The following is a 24,204-nucleotide window of genomic DNA, read 5'->3' as shown; positions in this document are numbered from 1 at the left end:
ACACCTCCTGATAACACTTCCAAGGAACAAATAGCTTCGCTTATTTTGGAGTGGGGATGTTCTAGCTGGAGTTCCTGAGTCCATTGGCATTTAGTCACGTGACTTGGGCGCCCTCCCCCCCCCCCCTCTTTTTTTTTTTTTCCCCCGTGACACTGAGCTTCTGGTTCTTCGTTTATAAAATGAGAATAATATTTTCTGTCACTGGTCCTTCGACGCTTTAAAACAGCTAATAAAAGCGAACTCATTTTGTTAACTGTAAATCCTTAGGTAAACTGAACTGAGTATATATTAACATTATATATATTCGGTTCCACAGCACATTCTTGATAACCGCAAGAGGGTCCAGGAAAGGAAACTGTTTATAAATCTTCCCCTTTCCCCAAATTAAGGTTGGAGTGTTTAGGGAAATTCTTACAGCAATTATTAGGTCAAATGTCTTTGAGAGTTCAGAAAAAAAAAATGCACATACACACAAAACTGCCTACCCCAAGGTGGGAGGGGGATGGGAGATTCTTCTGGCTCCATTTTGTATCTTTTAAGAAAGAGTATTTCTTTAAAGCGTGACCTCAGGTTTTCGGCATCTGAATTGTTTGGGGTTCCTGTTCAATCGAACCCCTGGACCCTGCCCCACGCCCACTAAATCACCTTGTCTGGAAGAGAAATCTGCATTTTAACAGGCACCCAGGTGATCTTCGTGCTGGGAGCAGGTCCAGTGACTCCAAGTTAAAAGTACTGCCCTCCTGTTCCTTGTTCTGAAATGTAAGGTCTGTCCTCGCGCGTACGGTCGAACTAATGGGAAGAAAACTCAGCTTTAATGCAGGAACCTCCGTAGACGCTCGGCAGCGTTCTTCCAGTGGCAAATTGAAAATGGTCCTTGGACCCTAGCCACGTTCATTCTCTCCAAGGGTCTGGGCCACTGGCAAATATGAACGGGAAAGACTTGTTTGCTAGCAGAAAAGCTAGGGGGAGGGGATGGGCGAGGGGAGGATCCACGGAGCCAATTGCTCCCTCCACCTCACCCTCCCCCCCCCCCCCCTTAAAACAGAAGAAGGCTTTTTATCCTTGCTGCCCAGGTTCATCATTTAAAAGGCTTGCTTTATGTGTGTAAGTTTGCCGTGGAGGGAAGTGAAAACATCTGCAAAGCCATGCGATGCCTGGAACGGAACTCTTCTAATAAAAGATGTATCATTTTAAATGCGCTGAATTTTGATTCTGGTAATTCGTGCACTAGAGTGTCTATTTCGAGGCAGCGGAGGTATCATATGACAGCGCGCGTCAAGGCACCGTGGAGCCCTCTCGTGGACTCCCACCCACTTTCCCATTCACCGCCGCCAGGGCTGCTGGCGCTGCCGCTCCCCCCGCCGGCGGGCGAGCATGACATCTCCCTGCCTCCGCCGAGATCAAATGGAGCTCCGCGCTCAGGGGGTGCGAGTGTTCCGTCCGCCATGCGAGTTCCACGGTCAATAATTTAACTTTGCTGCAGAACCAGGAGTACGGACCGGGTACCTACGACTTGAGCCCCCCACACCCACCCACCCCCCCCCCCCTTCTCTTGAACGAAAGGGGACGTGGGAGGGGAAAAAAAAATTAGTCTTGGAGTTTTGGGATCCGCGGAAGTCTTCACTAGAGCAGCTGCCTTGATGTTTACTTTGACAAGGAGTGCCTGAAAAGGTGAGTTTCTTCTGTCTTTCTCTTTCCGTTTTCTTTTTCTTTTCTTTTCTTTTCTTTTTTCCCCCCTTCTATTTGGTCAGGCTAGAAAGCTTGTGGCTCTAGCGAGCTCTCTGTCATTGCCTTGGCTGCCTGGCTGGGGCAAGTAACTTGGTGTAACGCTATCTGGGGGCGTTCATGAATAAGGAATACCGTTATTATCTTGATTGGATTCCTATTAGGCAAACTCCGGGGAGGTCGGTGCGCGAACTCCCGTTCGGCCGGCGTGTTGGAGGCGGAGGGGTACACCCGTGCCCCCCCCCCCCCCACTCGGGGCACGTTCATTGTGTCCCCGCGCAGGCCGGCTCCGCGGTGCGGGAAGGTGTGTCTGTGGCCCGGGGAGCGCGCGCCCTCTCCCGCAGAACTTGGGTGCCGGGATGGGGCGGCGGGAGTTCCCGGACAGGGGAGAGCAGGACCCCCCAGGGCGCCCCATGAGCACCCGCTCCCTCCCGCCCCCGCGCGCGCGCTGCCGGGGTTTCCGCCTGGGGCGCGGGACTCGGGGTTCCCCCGGGCGGGGGTTCGGGCTCCCTTAGGAGGGACGGGCACGGCGCGCGCGTCCTGCCGAGGCGCCCCAGGCGGGCGCGGGACTCGTGGGGCTCCATCTCGGGGCCCCGGGGCAGGTGGGGCCGGGGGGCGCCCCGGGAGTCCCGGGGGGTGAGCAGGGGCGAGGAAAAGGCGCGGCGTTCCCTTTAAGCGGCCGCCGTTCCCTTCCCTGCGAGCGGCCGCCCCGCACTGGTGTCGGCGGCGCGGGGGAGCGGGGCGGGAGGCGGGGGAGAGATGGCCGGGGGAGGGGGCGGGGGGGGGGCGGCGCCGTTGGACCAATCCTAGCGCAACCGAAGGGCTAAAGGATGTCTGACCCGAGCTCCGGGCGCAGGCTGGAGCTCCCGATCGCCGCCGCCGCCGCCGCCCCCGGGCGCACCCTCCGGCTGGCTGTCCCGCGCCCCCCGGGCTCCCGGGCGGAGCCGAGTAGCCCCGCTCCGCGCGCCCCCCGCACCCCCCACGCGGAGCTTGGATGAGACCCTTGGACCGCAGCGGCCACCCCTGCTTTGGGGCGGGCGGCCGGCGGCTCCGCGACGGGGACCGGGCCGGGGCGCAGGGGCCGGGAGCGGGACAACGATGTGACTCCTCCGCCGGGGACCCGTGAGCTCTGTATGGACCCCGAGGTAGGCGGGCGCCGGGCGCGGGGCGCGGGGCGCGGGGCTCGGCGCGGCAGCCGCCGGTTCGCGGGGGGAAGTTGCCTCCTCGGGGCCCCGAAGTTGTGGGAAGAGACCAGAACTTTCGTCCCCTCCAGGAGGAGAGGGTGGTGCGGAGTTGTTCCTGCGCTGCTTTCTCTCTCATCGCAGGATCCAGAGGCGCAGCCGGGACCCCCAAGGAGAGGGACCCCAGGAAGCCCTGGGGTGGGGGAGAGAAAGCCTAGGGGGAGACACGGAACGGCCCGACGGGAGCGAAGACGGCGCCCCGGGGATCCCCGAAACCCTCTTCGAACAGAAGACGGGTCCCCAGAGAGATGTAGGGCTCCAGCTGTCGGGGGGCTCTAACTGAGGGGACGGGGTGGAGACTGACATAGAAATCTTGCCCTTGGGCTGGGTGGTCCCCGCGAAGATTTGGGGGAGGGGGGCTTGACCCCAGGGCTCCATCCCGGCGGCACGGTGTCACCTGCTCCCCAGGAGTTGGGACCTATGAGGACGGATGCAGGTCCTATGCCCACGTTTGTGGGAAAACTTGAGGCACCCCCGCAGCTGGAAGCTTCAGAGGCTGCGGACCTCCGGGGCTGGCGGTGCCCACACCTCTCCCCACCCCGCGTCCCTACTGTAGCTCCCCTTCCCGGGAAGTAAAAGTTTTGTCTTTGGGGGGGAATGCCCTGACTCGGGTGTGTCTCTGGGGACGCAGAGCAGGGAAGAAGGAAGGGGTGAGTGAGCTGTGCCTGGAAAGAAATAGCCGGGGGGGGGGGGGGGGGGGGGGTTGGTTGGGGGCTTTATGCTCGACGGGCAGAGCGGGAGGATTGCACACTGGGGGGGCGGAGGAGGGGGACGGGATGGGGAGGAGAGGGCCTAACGGCAGCTGGGATAACCCCGAGTCCCAGTCGGAGGATGCTGTGTGTGTGCCTTGGGGTGGAGCGGGCTGGAGGGACGAGGGTGGAGGGGCGAGGAGGAAGAGGGGGCGGGGAGAGCGGTGCTAGGGAAGGTCGAGGGCGCCCTCTGCCGGCCGAGCTGCCCTGAGCAGTGGCTGGGGGCGGGAGCCTGGGGGTGGGGAGGTGGGAAGGGAAGGCTTTGAGGGGATCCCTTCGGGAGCTGGTAGGAGGGACTTGTTGAATGATGCTTTCTGACTCCCCATGAATTTTGACTCCTCGAGCGTCTTTGGCTCCAAAGCCATAAGCTTTCCTCGCTGGTGGGGCTTTGACAGGCTGAGGTTGTTGGTGTATGAGGGCTTCCTGGATCTTATTTTAAGGTTCTCCAGGTGTGATGTCAGCAGTACCCAGTGAACATTTTCTGACAAGAGTGCAGGAATGTTCTTGGCCAGAAGCAAAGAAAAGCATATTTCCGAGTGTTTATTAATTCTCCCAGCACTTTAAAGCAAAGCAATATATAATAGGGAACGTTGGTTTTTAATTGCATATAAAGCATGTATGCTGTTATGAAGCCTTCAAACTATCCCAAATTGTTGGAAAACAACTTCTCTCTGTTTTTATCCAAAAATCTATTTTTATATGAATTTGTGGTAAGGTCAAAAGTAATTTTGTTTCTAAAATTACATTCCTATATACATATTTTTTTACATTTTTATTTATTGATGTATAATTCCAGATTTAATTTGTCTAAACATGGGAATTCTCAATGTTTACCTCATGCAGCATTATTGTTTTTAGGTTGGAGGTGTCTGAGATTATGGCATATGGTGTTTCAAATTATTAAACATCATAGGTCACATTGCATGTAAAAGTTATACTACAAAGTTTTGGCCCTGGGAACAAACAGCATCCCTTTAAAATAATTACTAACTCCTGTTCCCTGATTTTGCAAATACCTTGCTTAAGATTTTTCTTCTGTGAGTTAACCTTTGGACTAGCCGTAGAGGTAAGAGAAAGGAAAGAGACACTTGTTGAAATGTAACCATAACCTTTCCTGGAATTTAAAACATGTTGGTCACCATTACTGGAATTCCAGAGCCATAAAGTCGTTGTGTGTTTTTTCCTTCTACTTTATTTTGCAAAATGTGATAAATGGTGGTAAATATAGACCGATAATAAGTATTATGACAGGAAAATTGTTATGTATGTAGAGCTATTTTAAGTTGTTACAAAATGTTTCCTATTTATAAATGATATAAGCAGAAAGAAATGGCTTCCAGATAAACAAGACTTGCGTACGTATTTTGGAACATTAGAACATTGCAGACACACTTAGACATCACATTTTTTAAAAGCAAAATAACAGTAATTTTTCACATACCTTTGGAGCTTTTCACAGCCCATTCAGAACTGAATTAGTGCCTGGAGATCTTACTTATTATAAAGGGATATTTAAGGTCATTTAAGATGTAGGTAAACCTTCAAGTATGGAGAAAATAAAGCATTTAGGAAATCTGCTTTAGGATGTCCTTTCAATAAGCGTAACTTTGACTTGCAAACAAAAGGAACCAAGAAAGTGATTATTTTGCCTAAAATGCAATGATCACTTCAAATGATACATTTATATCACCTGAGTTAATTGCCTAAGTCTCATAATGGCCAAAGGGGTGGGGAGGTGCTAGACTATTATTAGTTCATTTTCATGTATTGGTGTGTGTGTGTGGCGGGGGGGTGGTGGTGGTGGTGGTGGTGGTGGTGGTGGTGGTGGTGGTGGTGTCTGTAAATGATGCAATTTTTTAAAATCCTGGCTCAAAGTCCCTGGGTTTTCTGCTTAATAGGGCACCATTCGAATGTAAGTTATCCCTTCCTTCCTGGGAGCTTTGAGTCCCAGCTTTTCAATGGTGAAAATGCAGGTGATTGATAATCTCATTTCTTTCAAACATAAATAGCTCTGGTTTGTAGCTCAGCTCTCACAGCACGCTGAGCACGCCCACCTGATAGTATAGCAAACAGCTTGTTCACATTTGTCTTTACAACCTTCTGCAAATAGCACGCACACCACACACTCACCTATTTCCAGGTGGCAAACTTGTGGAATGTAACAACCAGCAGCTTGGGGTCTCAGTCAGAGACTCAATCTACTAAAAGCTTCAAAAATATTTAAGACATACCTAACGCAAAGGCCTTATACAGAGTAGTTCATTACCATTTTTAAGATTTGGGAAGTTTGTCCTAGAGTAGAGAAAAGATCAATTTTAGACTTCCTGAATGAAAACAGCATGCAGTTCAACTCTGAACATTTTTAAAAATGAAAGGCACTCTCATTTCAATTGTCCATAATACTGAATTTATGGTGATGCTTAAAACATCATTCCAGCTTGCCTCTCCCAGTGTGAAAAGATTTCCGTTTGTGAGAGGGGATCACCCAATGCAAGTGCATGTATCCCTCTACTAGAGCAATTGCTGACTCGTCTCAGCTTGTTTTCAAACGATTGTTACAGAGCACTCTGTTTCCACTAATTGCAAAATTGCTGTTAATTGAAGGACTCTCAGCCATCTAGTGCAGTCATTCACCCACTGGCAGGCTCTGTGATCTCACACTGTGAGTGCATTTTCAATAGGAAGAGAGGAGAGAATTCCAGGGAATTCTAGGTTTCACTGCTGGCTGTTTGTTCAGTGGAGGAAGAAAACATTGGAGCAAGAGTTATGTTAAGTTGCGTTGTGATATATTCTCTTTATTAGGATGAAACACATGCCCAGATGGGCTTCAGAAGGGAATGAGCAAACTCACCAGTTACGCTCTGCATCCATTTACTCTGTTTGGTATGGAGTGATGTTAAGCAATAAATGATGTTGGCAAATGAAATCCACATCCCATTTGCATGTGGGGTTGCACCCTGGAAACAGAGGAAAGCTTTAGTATTTTTAAACTCAGGCACATGTGTCCTCAAACTTCCCTTAACATTCCACTGGAGGCATAGAATTGTTTAATCCTAAATAGTTTTGTACTTAAATGCATCTCTGGCTTCCCAGAATGCTGACAGTCAAGCCTTCAGAGTCGAGGGCCCGTTGTTATTAAATATATGGAGCCATTCCTGGTGACCCAGGTGAAACAGCGGAGTTCACTAATACACTGACTTTGATAAACTCCTTTAATGGGTGTGTTCTCTTAAGTACATCAGGAAGGTGTTCTCGTTTCTGTAGAAAAGCCCCAGTGGTCAGAGAAATATGGAAGCTTTCATTTAAATGCAAGTTGAGCCCTAGCAGGTTTGATTGTGTGGATAGCGCATCGGCCTGTGGACTGAAGGGTCCTGGGTTCAATTCCGGGTTCAATTCTGATCAAGGGCCACTTCCAGGTTCAGTTCTGGTCAAGGGCCACATCCCCAGTTGTGGGCTCCATCCCCAGTGCGGGGGTGTGCAGGAGGCAGCCCATCAATAAGTCTCATCATTGATGTTTCTATCCCTCTCTCCCTCTCCCTTCCTCTCTGAAATCAATAAAAAATATATTTAAAAAAAATAAATGCAAATGGGTGACAAAGTCAAAGGGAATGAGAAGTACGGTGACAGCCAGAGGGATGTAAAGTACAGCATAGGAAATATAGTCCATAAGGTAATAACTCTGTGGTGCCAGGAGGGGACTTGAAATATCAGGGGGAACACTTTGCAAAGTTTATAATTGTCTAAACATTATGCTGCCCACCTGAAACTAATACAAAATGTACTGAATGTCAACCGTAATTGGGGAAAAAAATAAAAAATAAATGCAACTACTCACGTTCAAGTACGAACTCTGGGGCACTGATGCTCTTGGTGAAACAAATCTGACAAATATCCTGGATGCTACAAAATGTCTCATTGCCCTAATGTCTCATTTACACGTTAAAAATTGAGGATGGATTCCATTAGAGGCAACGGGGGGCCTGGGTGTGGGACACGAGAGGACTGAGGGAAGCAAAGTACATTGTAAGCTCCAGGGGCAGCTGTAAAAAGTAAAAGTTGATCCTTAAAGAGGCCAGAGTAATGAACATTATGCAGTTTCCCCCAAAGGTTCACTTGAAAGAACTTTCATTGGTTGTCATGGTAGTAATGTCCTGATTTTGAAAGCTCCCAGAACCTAGTAGCTCTTAAATGTGCTTTCATCTTGTTCCCTTTGGTCTGACTGAAGCTTTATGACGACCTTCTGTGTTTTTGACATGCCTCTTCATTTTTGGAGGGAGGAGGGCGGACAAAGGAAGATTCCTTAATTCCTAGACAATATAACTAGGAGATGCACAATGATATTTAAAAAAAAAAATCACTTAACTTCAAATTGGCCTATTAAAAGAAAATGAGAAGGCAACCTGTCATTAAGTTACAACTGCTATCTATAAAATTAAGATATTTATAATGGAAATACAAAGGAAATAAACAGGCATTTTAAAGGAATTTAAGCAGCTCATCGAAAGTTGAAGTAATAGTGCCACCTAGAGAACAAACTCACCAGCTTTACCAGCCAAATGGTTGCTTGCCATGTGAGCCATTTCCCAAGGCCACAGTTACTATGTCCTATTCAGATTTGTGGGGTGAATGTATTGGGGTGGGGGTTTAATACACATTTGGGATTGGAGATGAGATTTTAAAATAGGCAGATCCATAAGTCAGTACATACACTTTTAGCATTTTAATATAGTAGCCAAATGTAGACTAGCCTGCCAGGAATAAGGGCTGGTTTCCTCTTTAATACATATTATTTTCAAGGATATGCCCTGCAGCATTGAATGCAAAGCCTCTGATTTTATTCACTTACGACAGGCAATTCATTGCACTTTCCAGGATGCAATAACACTAGATAAGTTGAGTAGAGAGACCTTAAGAATTATTTTAAAATCTATGATCTAATTCTAACATTAATGATTTGGGAAGATTTAAGAATAAAGATTCATACGTATAGCAAGACTTTAAACACCAAAGACAGTAAGGAGTGGGGGGAGCACAAGGAGAAGGGAATTATAATAATTACCTTAACCTTAGAATAGCTGAAAGTATACATCTGGGCCAGAACCAAACCATAGTGATGCAACTAGGAACCAATCGCTACAAATTAGCTTAAAATGCTTTGATGACAAAATCTGTATTTGATAATTCACTTCTGTATGTTCCCATACCAGCATCTAAAACAGCACAGGTAGCAGAGGAGGCGCTTTGACAAATATCATTGAATGAACAAGTAGATTGTTAATAGTTGCTTTAGTTCCTGACTAGCAAAGTAGATAACGAAACTTCACAATTATGGAAAATATTTATTTGTTTTGCTGGTGCCAAGGCCAAAATTGGAGGAAATATACCTGATAATATTTGCTTCTTCCTAGTACCTATGATAAATGTCCCTTAGTGGGCTTAGTTCTAACATTTCTTATGCACAATTTGGTTCATTCATAAAATTATTTGGAACATATGGAATGTTAAAGTTGATGTAGACAGTAGCGAGAATAAACTTACTAATGGATTTTCACTTAAATGGTTTCAAATATTTGGATGCCAGTGGTGATGCCAATTATTATACCTCAGGAAATGGAAAACAGTATACATTAAGTTTGTGCCAATTTCTAGTAAGCACAGAATCAAAGAAAGTCATCAGATTGTCTGCACTTTGTATCATCATAGAAGCAATCAGATGCAGAAAACTTTATTGTTCAGGAAAAAAATTCTGAAAACGAAAGCAAGAGAGGGAAGAAGTGGTTGGAGGGGGGAGAGAGAGAAAGAGAGATAAAGAAGGAAACTCATTGAATAAAAATTTTGCCACATGGGATTTAGTCTAAATCAGTCTTGGTTTTGGAGCTGCTACCATCAGCATTTGCTGCATTTCTTGATGCTTTCTTTCTGCCTCTATGTGCTTTTGAAAACTGAAACTGTGCCCACACTAAAACAAGTTTCTCTCTTTTCACATGCTCATTTATTTCTTGAATTACGGGAAGTGTTTTTAAACATAGATAACTTTCTTTTACATCATGCGGAAACTGAAGGTTGAGAAATTTGCTCCATGCTGCTGGAAGAGATGCTTGGCCGAGTCCCAGGCCACATTCCTAGACCAAACTGTCGAAGGTGTTCTCTCTCTTATGCAACATTTGGGCAAGGACACCCAGCATTAACATGTTGGCTGATGATGTATCTGAAGGCACAGACGATGTACTTACCATATGGAAACATAAAGCCAGCAGACCTTCTGTTGAATGATAGAGTCTGGATCATTTACATTCACTTCAATGAAAATACTATGATTAGGTTAAAATCAATTGTATAAGTAGGATGGAGTAGGGAATCAAGACAAAGGTTTTTTGGGATCACTTAATGGACTGTAGAAAGAAAACCTAGACGTCTTAAATAGCTGCAGGTTCCATGTGAGCCAGTGGTATGACTAGGGCCAGTCAACATAGCTACTGGACTGTACTGGTAGAAGCATAATACTGAAATGGAGAAGTTAATAATTCTCTTCCATTTATTAAGTAGACTATTAAATGAGTGTTATCTTCAGTTCAAGGGTCTGAAATAGGTTCCTTTAGATTTATCATTGACAAATTGGTCTGTATTGAGATCATTGTGACCAGGATGCATAGGGGATTTGGGGAATGGCTGAGAGTTCAGAGAACATGGAAGAAGACTAGGCTAGATTGGCAAATGTTTTTACCTCCCTTAAAAAAATTAATCACATGATGGTAGCTAGCTGGAATGCTGGGTTAAGAATTCTGGAGCTCTCCAGGCTCAATGAAAAAGAACATTCTAGCCTGGCCAGTATTGCTCAGTGGTTGAGTGTCAACCCATTAACCAAGAAGTCTCCGGTTCGATTCCTGGTTGGGGCACATGCCCAGGTTGTGGTCTTGATCCCCCATAGGGGTGTGTGTAGGTGGCAACTGAACAATGTTTCTCTCTCATAGATGTTTTTATTTCTTGAACCCTCTCCCTTCCTCTCTCTCTCTCTAAAATCATAAGAACGTTTAAAAAAAATAATAATGTTCTAACTGATTGTTAATGCCTGCCATGGCTGGGGAGGTTGGAGGGGCAGCATATGTGATATGTTTAGAGGACAGCCTTCACAAATATGAAGATCTGGCTGAGGGAGGAGGCTTGTTTTATATTGCCCCTGAGAGCAGACCTAAGACCAGTGATAGCAACTTAGGTAATGTGCGTAGTATCTAGAACTTGTAGTTCCATTTAATTAAGCAAATATTTAATGCTTACAGCAAGCAAAGCATTTTATTAAGGGGATTTATAAACTAACAAAGAAAAAAAGAGGCTTCTTTGGCACATGGTCAGTTTCCTCTTACAGATGTTTAAACAGACTGAAATCCTTATAGGAAGTGTTATATACTAACATACGAGGTTGGAACGAGGTCTACTCTGGAGTACTTTTGTACTCCTAAATTTTTCAAATATATTGATATCATAAGTATGCTCTTTATATTTGATTCCCATGTAATCCAAATGGTGACAAAGATATATTCTATCTTTGAATCCTCTACCTGAAATATGTGCAGATTCATGAATTAAGTCTCAGAAACCCTTCCCATGTCCTTGCAAAGTGCAGAACTTTTACTACTTTCTGTACTTACCTATGGATTCTCAAAGGTAGTTATTTTGGATCAGACCGAAAGGAATGTTTAAAAAAAAATAGTCCTGATCAGATTCAGATGACTGAGTTGCTCAAGAGATTAACTTTTGACATTAGATTTTTTTAAAAAGAGTTCAACAGCTGAACTAAAAAATAAAAAAATAAAATAAAATCACCTTTCTCTCTGGGAACCATAAAAATCTTCAGATGATTAGTTTTCCAAAGAGTTCTCTTTTTAAATGTAAACTGTCAAAGAAGTTGACCCTTCTCCCAATCCCATAAGGCTTCACCATGGAGAGAGCTACTTTTTCATAACTTATTATAACTTAACTTTACTCATATGGAAGATAAGGTGGAGATTAACCAACATGGAGATGCCATTAAAGTGCAAGTTTGGACCATCACATGCATAGCTCACTCCAAGTACTCACGGATATTATTCTTTATGACCTCTCATACAGCTTTCAAGTATTCATATTATCAGCAAAGCAATTTATTATTTACATCCCCTTTTTTATATATCTTATAGTTTATAGCCTGTATCTATGTTTCCCCCTGTTTCAAAGTAAAGATATCATACACTGGAAATGATTATTTTATTCATTAATTCACCAAGCATGGATTGAGCACCCAGTGGGTACCAAGCAATGGGCTAGCTCGTTTCCCTCATTATATAAAGCCAACTGTCTTCAGCAGCTACTTGATAAGGAATTTCATTGATTCTCCCACATAAACCTCCCATGACCTCTTTATAGACTCGCATCAAAAGACTAGGAAAAAAAAAAAGTCTTTTGAAAAAATTCTCTGACTTATTTCTGAACTTCCAGGTCATACTATGGACTGGAACATTTTGGAAAAACTCATTGACCTTTTATTATACCATAATTTTCAGATGCCATTTTGCGTTCAATTAAGACAACAAACATGCTTGTTAGACATTGTCTTCAACATCTTGTTTGTGAGGATATTTCATGAGGAACTCTTGTAATAATGCCGATAGAAGCCACAATAGAAGGAAACACTGATTTTATGAAGGTTTTTGGTTTTGTTTTTTTTCTCCTAAATACAAGGACATGTTTGGGCCTCTTAGTATTCAGGAATCTGTCTTTCATTTGACAGTGTTTATAAATCCTGTGTGTTTCCCCCCTAAAGAAACTTAAATTGTGAGACTGCTTTCATTTACTTTACTAGAAGCTGGTTTCATGATTATGCTAAGGAAAAGAAGACAAAAATCCGTTCAGTGACTACTAGCTTTCCTTTAAACATTAGTCAAAATATGTTTAAATTTTGTAATGATATTTCTTTAGAGCTTACTAAAAACTACTTTTCAATCCATTTATTCTCCTTTCACTTATGCTCAAATGTGTGGTAGAAGAATCTGTATGTGGTCTTCATGGATCATGTAAATATGTCACTATAACTAGAGCATAGTCATCGACTCAGAAATGTTTAACCTCTTGATATACAACAAAGAAGCAAATTTGCACGTAGTTCTTTGTGAATCTAAAATAAAATAAAATAAAATATCACAGGACACAGGAAGTGTCCAATTTTCTTCAAATACCAAACCTATAGCCATGTACTTAGCCTTCTCTGTCACTCCTGAGGAGGGCAGTTAAAATAAGTGGTAAATAAATAGTGCCAGAGACTATCCTATTCTTCGTTCCAGACAAAATCGGAGGGATAGACACAACCTTCAGATTAGTGGTATAAATATAAATAAGTAAATTGTGACACTGCTTTCCTCCCTCACAAAATCTTATATGGAACTGCAATAGTTAAAATAAAAATAAGCAGGTCTGTTCTAATTGAGCTACAGGTGGGAGCATCCTGACCACCCTGACCCAATTATGACCCTTGCAAGGGGTCTCTTGACATTCTTCAAAACCCAGTTGGGAAACTGTTGTTCTAGGTCAAAAGTCAACAAGTAGAAATCCCAAAGTCCTAAATCTTACATCCTTTCCCATGAAAATGACAGTTTTCCTGCCCATTCCTGTCATCATTTTCTGGCATTGAAAGCTGTGTTCATCTGCTTGGTCAAGAGTGTTCACAATGATAACCTGATAAAGTAGATGCTTCTATGTGCAATGATTCTCACTGCAGCATTTTTAGAAATAATTATAGATATGTAATGCTTGAGAAGTAATGCAGTAGGACCTTATCTTAAAGATTTTATTAACCATTAAAATGTATCATCATTAGTAGAATTTATTTTAAAATGCTTTTTCTAAAATACCAGTATGTATATTTTTGGTTTTCACATCCCTGACAGTGACTTTCTTAAAACTTGAAAGTATCTATTATTCCAGAGCCTGTGGTTATTCTTTTTTTAAAAAAAATATAATTTTATTGATTTCAGAGAGGAAAGGAGAGAGAGAGAGAGATAGAAACATCAATGATAAGAGAGAATCATTCATCAGTTGCTTCCTTCATGTCTCCTACTGGGATTGAGCCCAAACCTAAGCATGTGCCCTGACCGGGAATCGAACTGTAACCTCCTTCTTCATTGGCTGGAGCTCAATCACTGAGCCACTGTGGCCAGGCCCGTGTTTATTCTTCAGAGTCAGTCTGTTGTAAAAACTTTGGGAACCCTCACCATTTCTGTTCCATGCAGTATCAGAGGTTCTGAAGTCTTGCTCTGGTGAAACACCTCAATAGCATTGGTACTGAAACTAAAATTCAGCTGGTTGGTCTTCACTAACATTCCTGCATGATTTTATTGGCTAAAGTCATATCTAGGCAAGATTGTAGATTATTTAATAATAATCTTGTCCAAAGGTGTAGTGTCCCATTCATTAAAAATGCATCCACATGTCTCATTCCATTTGATCCTACAAATAACCTTTGAAAAAAGATTGGACAGATATTATTCCTATATAATAGATGAGGAACCTGAAGCTCAGAGTAGCTAAATAACCTGATCCAAGATGCACAGCTTCCAGAACAGGAGTGAGGATTACAGCCAGGTGACTTCTAACACAGCCCCTTACCATTACTTTGGCTATCTACAGCCGTGACTTGAAGTATTCAAGAAAGAAACCATATTTCACTCTTGAGGCATTAATGTGAGTACCTGGCACCAATATAGGCCAATATTGTCACCTTGGCCTAGTGCCCACTGTCTCCCAAGAGCTGAGAGAACTTTTATGTGTCAAGGAAGAAATGATGATAGGAAGATAAAAAATGCTTATTCTGATTTTTAAAATTTAGTTACCTTTTGTTTCCTTGAAGAAAAGGAAAGGAACATACAATTTTTTATGTCTGGTTCTTTGAGCTCCAAAGTTGTAATTTTGCTTAAAGATTTGCTTAAGATCTTGGTCAATGAAAATTGAAGAACTTAACATAGGACTGTGGTGTTGTTGTTGTTTTTTTTAAATATGGATATCAGATCCTAGTTCCTGCGATTCATGGAGTTAGGGCAGGGCCTGGGCAAATGTTATGATTAGAAACTTCTACAAGTGGTTCAGATGTACAGAAAAGTTTGAATTTCTGTACTGGAAGCCGAATAAGTGGAATATCTTGCGACTTAGAGAGACATCGTTTATTTTATTATCCCAATACTTGGTTTAGAGCATGGTTAGAAGGGATTTGCAGCCTTGTAAATAATCAGAAATTCAGAGGTTTTGAGAGCATGGACCTGCTAAAGAAATGCTTTAGCTCTGGCCAGTGGGCTCAGTGGATAGAGCATCATCCTGCTCAGGGCACATACCCAGGTTGTGGATTTGATCTCTGATCAGGGTGTGTTTGTGAGGCAATCAATCAGTGTTTCTCTCTCACATTGATACATTGATGTAGGTTTCTCTCTCTCTCTCTCTCTCTCTCTCTCTCTCTCTCTCTCTCTCTCTGAAAAATATACAGTTCCTAATAAGATATTTCCATTTGAGAGCAAAAGGCCTGGGGTAGCTTCCTAGGCCCAAGCATCAAGTTAGATTCCAGGTTCACCACTTAATAGGCCTGTCACCTTATATAGTTTATTTCAAATATCTGGGCCACAACCTCTTCTCAGGGTAATGATAATGTTAATACATGCAAAGAAGTGTTTAGACAAGTGCTTGGCATAATAAATGATTCATGGATGTTCGTACTATTATTATTGGCACTTTCCAGTCCTAAAAGAGCACCTTTATGACTTACTATCAAGACAATTAAAAACTTTGTCAGCATGCTTTATGACCAAGTTTCCTTTATTTTGTACCAAAGTTGACAAAACCAAAAATGTTTTGTTGTAATCCTTGTCATCTAATTTGTTTATTCATGACTCTCTCCTCCTTTCATTCATCTTAATCCTACTAATCCAGCAAGACCCAGCTCTAGTTCTACTTCCTCTAGAAAGACTCCTGTCCAGAATAAACCTGCCCTATCTGAATTCCTAGGTCATGTATGGTCTATGTGTCAGAACTAGTCGTTAATTATATAAGCAATTATACAATCATTAAATCGTGTGTCTTCTCTATGACTGGATATGATGTTCTAGTCCAGAAAAATATTCTGGAATATTCTACTTGGGATAGGTAGTCCTTGACTTTAAAGAAACATTTCCTAAACAGAAACTTCATGAGGCAGTCTAAGCCTGGTACCTGCATTCCTGGGCCCAATGATTAGGTTTAATTCCAGGTTTACCACTTACTAGACCTGTGATTTGGGGCAAGTTACTTAAGTTTTCTATGCCTAGAATAAAGTTAAGGGAAGTCCTTTTCCCCCATGCTGTTTCCACAAGGGGACTTGCTTCCTAAAAGAGAACACCAGCAGAGGAGCATCTGGACCCTTCTCTTGTCCCCATTCCTTGCTCCTTTCCATGAGAAGAGAAGGGAGTAATCAGACTGGTGAGACCCACTAGATCTGTCATCTGCTGGACTCTATGGCATGTAAACCAAAGCAACACACCACTGCACATTTGTTGAGCCCATTTCTCCTTTGCTCTATAGGACCACTGTGTCCACATTTGCAGTTTCTTGGCATTCTAACCATTACACAGGAAGCAGTAAACCCAGGGATGGTTGCTTGCAGGCCCTGCCAAAATATTTGCTCTCTCAGTTCCCATTTTTCAGCCTCTAACTGTGTGGGTTCCAGGGCCTTGGTTCGAGATAATGGGAAGTGGGTTCACTGTTTTTCTAACACAGCTTTGTTAACATGAGGCTGGACCCTATATAATGACTCCTGTTTGGCAATCTGTTTCTATTCTGATTTCAATTCAGAATCCTTAGGCGAGGAAGCATAGTTATCCTAAATACAAAATAGTAGGAAGTTGAATAAATGTTAATTTTTTTCAAAGTTGAATGAGATATGGTCTTTGTCTCAAAGAAGCTGTCATATGTTAGCTTTTCTCTCCCATGTATTTTAGTCTTCACTCTGCAGTTAAAATAGTATAAGCCCTTGAAAGCAAAAACTATGTCTCCTATATTATCTTAGTCCCCATAGCACATAGACAACTAATGGGCACCATTTGTTGTAGGCAGAGCCATAGGTACTTGCTAAATAATTCAGCGTGTACTCCCTTCATTTAAAGATTCAGATTTCAGTGTTATCATATTCAACTCAGAAAGCATTTTGAATGGCAAATCAGTTCTAGGTAAGTATCCATAAATGAGTCTTTTAGTTTCCAGCTTATATGTCCCAAAAGCTCACTAATATTGAGCTCTTCATGGGTACTCTGTCTTGCTTTATGGGTTGGAGGTGCTAAGAGGTTAACAGATCAAGTAACCTAATCTTTGTGCTGCAATATATGATCTATATTCCTGTAATATATGATCTATATTGCTGCAATATATGATCTATATTGAGAAAAATACTAGCCAACAGACTTCTCTCCTCTGTCATCGCCCCTCTACCCTCATTTTCTCTTGGTGGAATGCCCTTTTTTGTTAATTACAGCATGTACTGGCTTGAATGATAATTACCAGTTTATGTGTCTAATCCGCTATCCATCCCCTGTCTAAGCAGTGAAATTTCCAAGGCAGGGATTCTGTCTCATTCATTTTAGTGTCGCTAGTACCTCTGCTCAGAGAATGTCTGTTAAATTAACAAAAAGCTAAAAGATAAATTCTAGGGGAAGGCTAAGTCACAGTCATCCTAAGCGTTAAGTCTGACAAGTTGACATCCAAATGCCAGGCTTTCACAGACAGCCCAACCACAGAAGAATGGGTGACCCTTCTAGCTTTGAAGGGAAAAGAGGCAGAAGTGGAGCTTAACAACATGTGTGGGGTTTTCTTCTCTCATGGAATAAACATGGGCTACCCCTGAGTTGCCTTCACATGAAGGGAATGACAGAAACATAGCTGGTTATGACCTTCAGCTTCAACTGAATGCCCAGAGCTCTGCTGATGAAACATGAGCTTATGTCCATGACCCTGACATACACCTTGGAAGTGTCAGCTTATTGTTCCTTTCCCATGAAAAAAAAATTTTTTTTTAAAGAATTGTTTTTAATCTTGTGAACCTTTACCTGAATAGATAATCATGTAAAATTGACCATTTAGAGTAACACTGAAACACTTCCCTTGAAAGCTACTGGTAATTGGCTGGGAGTACACCCACCTCCATGGGTGGGTCTCTGAGTCTCTTGTTATACTTGAAGATCAGTGATGATTTAAACTCAGGATGTAGCCACTTAAAAAATCTATTAAGAATACACAGTAAATTTATTCCTGCTTTACATGAAGCAGCCTCGAATATAATTTTCCTAAAGCAAAGTGCATCTAAACTTGCTGAGTTTTTAATAACTTTTGCTGAATGAATAAATAAATTATCAACTAAAATATAATGTGTAATTTTTAGTCAGAGATAGTTTAAAAAGCCTTTTGTGCAAAAGGAAACACTGCCTTTAAATAATATAAGATAGTAAGCCTCCTAAAGAAATTTTTGTGGGGAAAGATGGTCTTCTGTGAAACATGAAACTGGAGGTGAGAGGATGTTGTATTTGACCTTTAATGGCATTGGAGCTAGCTTCTCAGCATGGACTAAAGTCACGTGCATCATTTTATTCAGAGGTAGTCCCAGAATGCATTGCACCACTTGGACTACTTACACATAGCTGGAACCAGACACCTTGCACAAGGATCTTCCTTAATCACAATAGAAAGGAGTTCTTTGCTTTCTTTTTCAGAATTCCACAGATAGCCTTCTGGTTGCCTAACTAGAGTCTAGATAGCTGTACCAAGTTAGGGCACCTCCAGTGAAGTTCCGCCTGTGGTTATCTCTCGCCTCTCGGAATGTTTCCCTTCAGGAAGATGAGGAAGGCCACCCTGGGATTTTCACGATGGGTCTGACATCGCAGTGCAGCTCTGACCAGCCATTTAATGGGAAATCTGCTTTCCAGATGACTGTGCATATGAAGATGAGAAATTGGGTGTGTGTTTTTGCCTTTTCAAAGAGTTTTTTCATTCATTTTCTAAACGTAGGGTGAAAGGTCCTCTAGGGAGCATTTTCAGAAGTGTGTGAGGTTTGCATCTGATTTTGAAGGAAAGTTGGACACTTACTTGTGTGTATAGGCATATGTCTTCCAACAACTGTACTGATTACAAGGAATAAGGGCCATTTTTTTTTTTTGGATCATTCATTTGACATGGATCTTGCATTTGTATTCAAGTCTATAGTCATAAACTTGCTCCTATCTATGTCTCCCCAATTTTCCAGTTAAGCTTCCAGAATTTGCAGGATGTTCAATTGCAGATGACCACATAGGGTAGGGGTGTTGAACTCAATCAGAGAAGGGGCCAAAATCTAAAATCCAGCCTAAATCGTGGGCCGAATGGTTTACTGAACAGTCATAAACTGACAATGTCATAAACTGACAGCGGAGTGCAGTGATGACAGCGCGGTGCGGGCCACATTGCAAGGCCTGGCGGGCTGGATTTGGCCCGCGGGCCTTGTGTTTGACACATGTGACATAGGGAGTCATTAAATAGCACCTCTTACTCTTCAGGTCTTCCTCTTCAAGTCTTTCTTTGTCAGCATGCCTTTGTTTTCTGATTATGTTTAGATTCCATCTTATGGAAGTTTTTATTCCCACCATCTCAGTGTCTCAGACACTTTGGGGAATGAGTCTCATTCTCCTCAGGGTTTGGCCAGCTCACCTCTCCGACTGGTATTGTGTTCCACAACAGTTGCTGGTGGGGTTGCCCTTTACACTTAAAGCCCATTTTCATGTGTACATGACCCTGGGCAAAATGCTGTGAGGCAAGCAGGCCAAGAACTCTTATCCTCATCACAGAGCTGAGGCAGCCATCCTTGGTTTATTTCACCATAAAGGAGCACCCATGCATTGGCCCAGAGGGTGAATTTAATAGCAAGTGAGAAAGGCAGGACCAGTACTTGGGTCTTCAGCCTCCAACTCCAGGGAGTGTCCTCTATACCCAGCTGTCCTATTTGTACCTGTTCTCTGGGGGAATGTCCCAGAAATTGGTAGGGCACCCACCAGACTCCAGACTCCAGACTTGTCTATAGCCACCACTAGGACAACAAAGGAACTGGTGTAACTCTTGTCTGTTGTGTCAGAACTGTATGGAACAGTCTTTGGTACCAAAAATACTTTTTTAAAAAAATGGTTATTTTTCATTTAATTTTTAAAAGTTAATTTATTTACAGGATCCAAAAATTGAACTAGTAAAAAGTCTACACTGAGAAGTCTTTCCCCACCTGCGTCTTGCCTACTTGTTTCCCCACCCAACACATACCATCTATATATGATCATTTGTATTAATGTCATGTGAATCCTGTAGTGTGTTTTATGGAAATACAAGTATATATAGAGACATATGATTATTTCTCCTCACTTTTAAACAAAAGGTAGTATGTCATGTATACATTGTTCTGCACCTTGCTTTTATATATATAATTGATTTTTTTTACAGAGAAGAAGGGGGAGGAATAGAGAGTTAGAAACATTGATCAGCTGCCTCCTGCACACTCCCTCCTGGGGATGTGCCCTCAACCAAGGTACATGCCCTTAACCAGAATCAAAATTGGGAACCTTCAGTCCACAGGCCAATGCTCTATCCACTGAGCCAAACCGGTTAGGGCTGCACCTTGCTTTTTATTACTTACCAAAATGTTTCAGAATTTTTTTCATTTCAGTATATGGGAAGCTAACTTGCTTTTTCAGTTACATGTATTCTACTCTAAGTATGTACTATAGTTTATCTGCTTTCCTATAGCTGGAAATGGGGCTATTTCTAATATATTTTTGCTATTATATGTCTTGTTGCAATCAATTACTTGTATATATATCATTTAGGTATATGTGCACCTTCCTCTATGTGTACATTTATTTATTCTCAGAAATGGAATTGCTGGGTCAGCAGGAACATTTATGACTTTGATAGATGCTGCCTAACTATCCTGCAAAGGGCTTGACGGTTTGTGCTCCCACCATCAGTGTATGAGAATGCCTGCTTCTCCACAGCCCCACCAAAGAGTCCATATCAATCTGAAAGGGGAGAAATGGGAGGCAAGATGCCTAAGTGACATCTGAGTGTCTGACCTTGCCTGGTTTGCAGTGGGCACACCACACAGTTCCAGGAGCTGGTGCGGGCATCAGTTCCAATGGAAACAATGCCTCGTGGTGGCCAGGGACTAATGCCAGCTCTGGTGACACACATGGAATGGACCCTCGTTGCCACTTGCAGAATTTCCCTCAGTGGAAAGTTGAGCACGCATTCATTATTCATCTAGCCAGTAATGCTAGAACCGAGGAGCCCAGCAATGTTTGTTGGAACAGAAAAGGGAATTGTACCACCACAGTGGTCTGAGTACCAGACTTTCAAGGCTTGTTTTCCAGCTGTTCACATTAGTTCCAGGGACTGAGGTCAAGAGTTATAGCCCAAACCACTGAGGAAGTCCTATTAAGCTTGGAACTTTCATACCCCAGGGGGTGCTCTTTTTAAAAAAAATGATTTTGCATTATACATTCAAGATTTATAATGAAGCAATTCGTACTTTATAGGATAAACTAAAACTACCAGGGTCCAGGATCACCATTGAACTATGATGCAATATTGCTGGACTTGTCCCTTAAGGTTGCCATGCAGTTTCCTACCACTGTTCAAATAGGGCATTCTGTGAAAACAGGATTCTTAGCCTAAATAACATCTTTACATTTTGAAAAACATATATTCAAGGCCACCCTCCCATAACTCCTTATCATTCTCATGCAAAAGATTGATTTTTCAACCTTTTTTTTTTCTCAGTGAAAAATTCCCATTAGGTTCACCACATAGGAAAATGTGCTAAATGGAGAATGGTTCTGTGATCCAAACTAATGTCTTTATCACGGGATTGTTGGTGGGGCCCTTTAAATAGCAAAGCCACTCCTCTTCTGCCATGAGGACGAATTGCACCTGGGGAGTTGTACTGATGACAGTACCTGGCCCTCACCAGAAATAATTCCCGGGCGTAAGGGTGGACTGCCAGGAACTCGCTGACACACCACTGACACGCAGACCTTGTCTTTTGTTAACACCTGGGAAGGCTTTCCCAACAGGCATTTCCAGTTTAGTCCTTAAGCTCCTTGCAGCTGCTTTTCTAGAAGTCTGCTCCCTCCCAAGGGCCGGCTATGGGCAGAAACAAGGTGTTCTGTCTTCTGTGCCATCTTCATCTAACGCGCCACAAATATTCAGGATGTCAGCCCAAGTACATGTTTCGCATCAACTCAGTCTTCCTGTGGGGTCCACTTTGCCTCTGCAGTTCCTGCCAAGGGCCTCTGGGAACCAGTTTGGTGGCAGAGAGTCCACATGAGGTCTCCACTCCATGGCCCTTGTTCCTTTGGCTGTTTCACCTCGGTTGCTCTTGTTGGCACAGCCTGTGAGGATTGGCTCTCTGTCCACGCCGGCCCATCTGTTCTGCCTTAGTGGTCCTAACTAGCCTTCTGAACTACTCTTTCAGAATAAATGTGAGATTGGCTTGCCATACATTTCTTTTACTCACATCTCAGGCCTTCAGCTCTATTCTTTCTTTTTTTAAAAAAAATGTTTTTGTTTATTTTAGAAAGAGGGAAAGGAAGAGGGAGAGAGATAGAAACACCGGCTATCTCCTACACACCCCCTACTGGAGATCAAGCCCACAACCTGGGCATATTGGTGCATGGGTCGATACTCAACCACTGAACCACACCAGCCAGGCCTCTAGTCTTGAATAAAAATAATTATAAGTCAAATTGGGTGGTTGGCCTAAGGTAATAGGCCTCCAAACTTTGAGGGGATAAGGTTAGGGTACAAAAGAAAGATTTTATGTCACTTGGGTCTTGATTGCAATCATCCTGACTCAGTGGAGCTGATACCAGATATTCTTCAGTTGTGGTTTTTGGTACGAATAGCATGTGGTTCTGTCTCAGCGCCCAAAGAGATCATCTTGAGAGGAAATGTTCTGACATTTCAAACAAATGACCTTCATGCATAGTTTTGACACTATGCCCTATGAAGTATGCATGTCCAGTCAGTCCCTTGAAGGAATAATTTAATATTGAGCAGAGGGGAGTAAAGAAGAAACATAAGGGTTATGTTCAACCCCTGTGGAAATAATGTATAAACAAACAGCTTATCAGAAATGATGATATGGGGCTTTGCTTAAATAAATAATTCATGCACTAGGTCTGCAGGATATCTCTGCCAAGTAGACCTCCTTCAGAATATAAGCCAACATGTCCACATCTGACCCCATGTGGAAAGAGGCATGGAAGCCAGGCCTGAATCAAATTCCATTTCCACCACATGCTGGGGCTATGGGCTCAGGCATCCCCATAAACTGTGGCTAATTAGATTATTTACCTCATAGCTAATACATGTCAGCTATTATTTTTAACCATTTTTAACACATACAGCTTCCCAGAGCATCCTCCAAAATCCCCTCCATACATACCACCACCACCACCACTGGTACTGAACTTATTTATAAATACTATCTAGAAACACCGCCCTCCCTCCATTGCTTAGACTGCATATATTGCTGTTTGGAGTTTGCATATTTTCTGTAGGAATCCATGCTCAGTGAAAAAGGATGGAGGCAAACACACATTCTCACGGTCCTCATTATTCGTGGAACCACAGAATTGAATGTTCCCATATAGATGTGTGCTATTGGCTTACGTGATGTGGCTATTTCCTGACCAGCCATATGGATCTTTTGTCATCTGAGATGTTAATATTTTCCTTGTACTGGTATTTTATAGTAGCTCTTGCGCATGGCCAGTTTCTTAAATAGGGTCCACATGGCTCATTACGCACAGGGCCTGGAAACTGGCCTACTTGTGCTATTCAGATGAACAGGGACACTCAGAAGAGTTGGGGACTGGGGTAGGGCAGGGAGCAGGGGAACATAGTCAGTGATTGTTGCTCCTGCTTTAAGCTACAAACAACGATCGCTTCCCTGTGCTTTACAGTAAGCAATTAAAAGAAATTATAGAGTTGGATGCAAAAATAACCCGAAAGACAACTGGATGTGTGGAACCACCAGTTTTCTCTACGTGTGCAGGTTAATCCTCGTTAATGCTCAGAACATCGAGTTTCTACAGAAAGAGTTGCGTGTCCACACATGTTGTGGCATCTACGCACATGCTCTGTATGGTATGACTGTGCGTCCCAGAAGAAGGGCTGAGTCGCGTGCCTTTGCACTTCAGTGGAATTTAACGAACTGATTCCTGAAAATGGTCTCATCAAGGTGAGCAACGGAGAGCTGAGAGCCTTTTCTCGCTAATTTTACCTTCCCCCTAGGATTTCTTGATAGTGGTTTTGAAAGGAATGCTGTTCTTTTTGTCTCTAGAAACAAGTTATCTTTCCCGTTTCTTCCTCTACCTTCTTTCACCTATCTTTCGCTTTATTTGTTTATTTCAGAGAGGAAGGAAGAAGGAGAGAAA

At 43.0% G+C, this 24,204-nt stretch overlaps 1 protein-coding gene across 4 annotated transcripts in view; it reads left to right on the top strand.

Annotated features, from left to right (window-relative positions):
* BDNF (brain derived neurotrophic factor) overlaps positions 1 to 24,204 on the top strand; it is a 55,634-nt gene that overhangs the window by 19,372 nt on the left and 12,058 nt on the right. The window contains exon 1 of one of the 4 annotated variants that reach the window (XM_084893683.1): positions 1,331 to 1,671. The exons of 1 other annotated variant lie outside the window; for it this stretch is intronic. Coding sequence is in view for 2 of the 3 variants with exons in the window: in XM_084893682.1 (XP_084749808.1) it covers positions 2,859 to 2,870 (12 nt within the window). In the remaining variant the exon portion in view is untranslated. Of the gene's footprint in view, positions 1 to 1,330; positions 1,672 to 2,510; positions 2,871 to 24,204 lie in introns of those variants that run through there. 2 more of the 4 variants (XM_084893682.1, XM_084893681.1) reach the window with 2 other exon arrangements.

Source organism: Pipistrellus hanaki (genome assembly GCF_964339955.1).
Source record: "Pipistrellus hanaki genome assembly, chromosome: 9".
Lineage (NCBI taxonomy): Eukaryota > Metazoa > Chordata > Mammalia > Chiroptera > Vespertilionidae > Pipistrellus > Pipistrellus hanaki.
The sequence above is the reverse complement of the archived record's forward strand: the minus strand, read 5'-3'. Positions and strand labels throughout refer to the sequence as shown.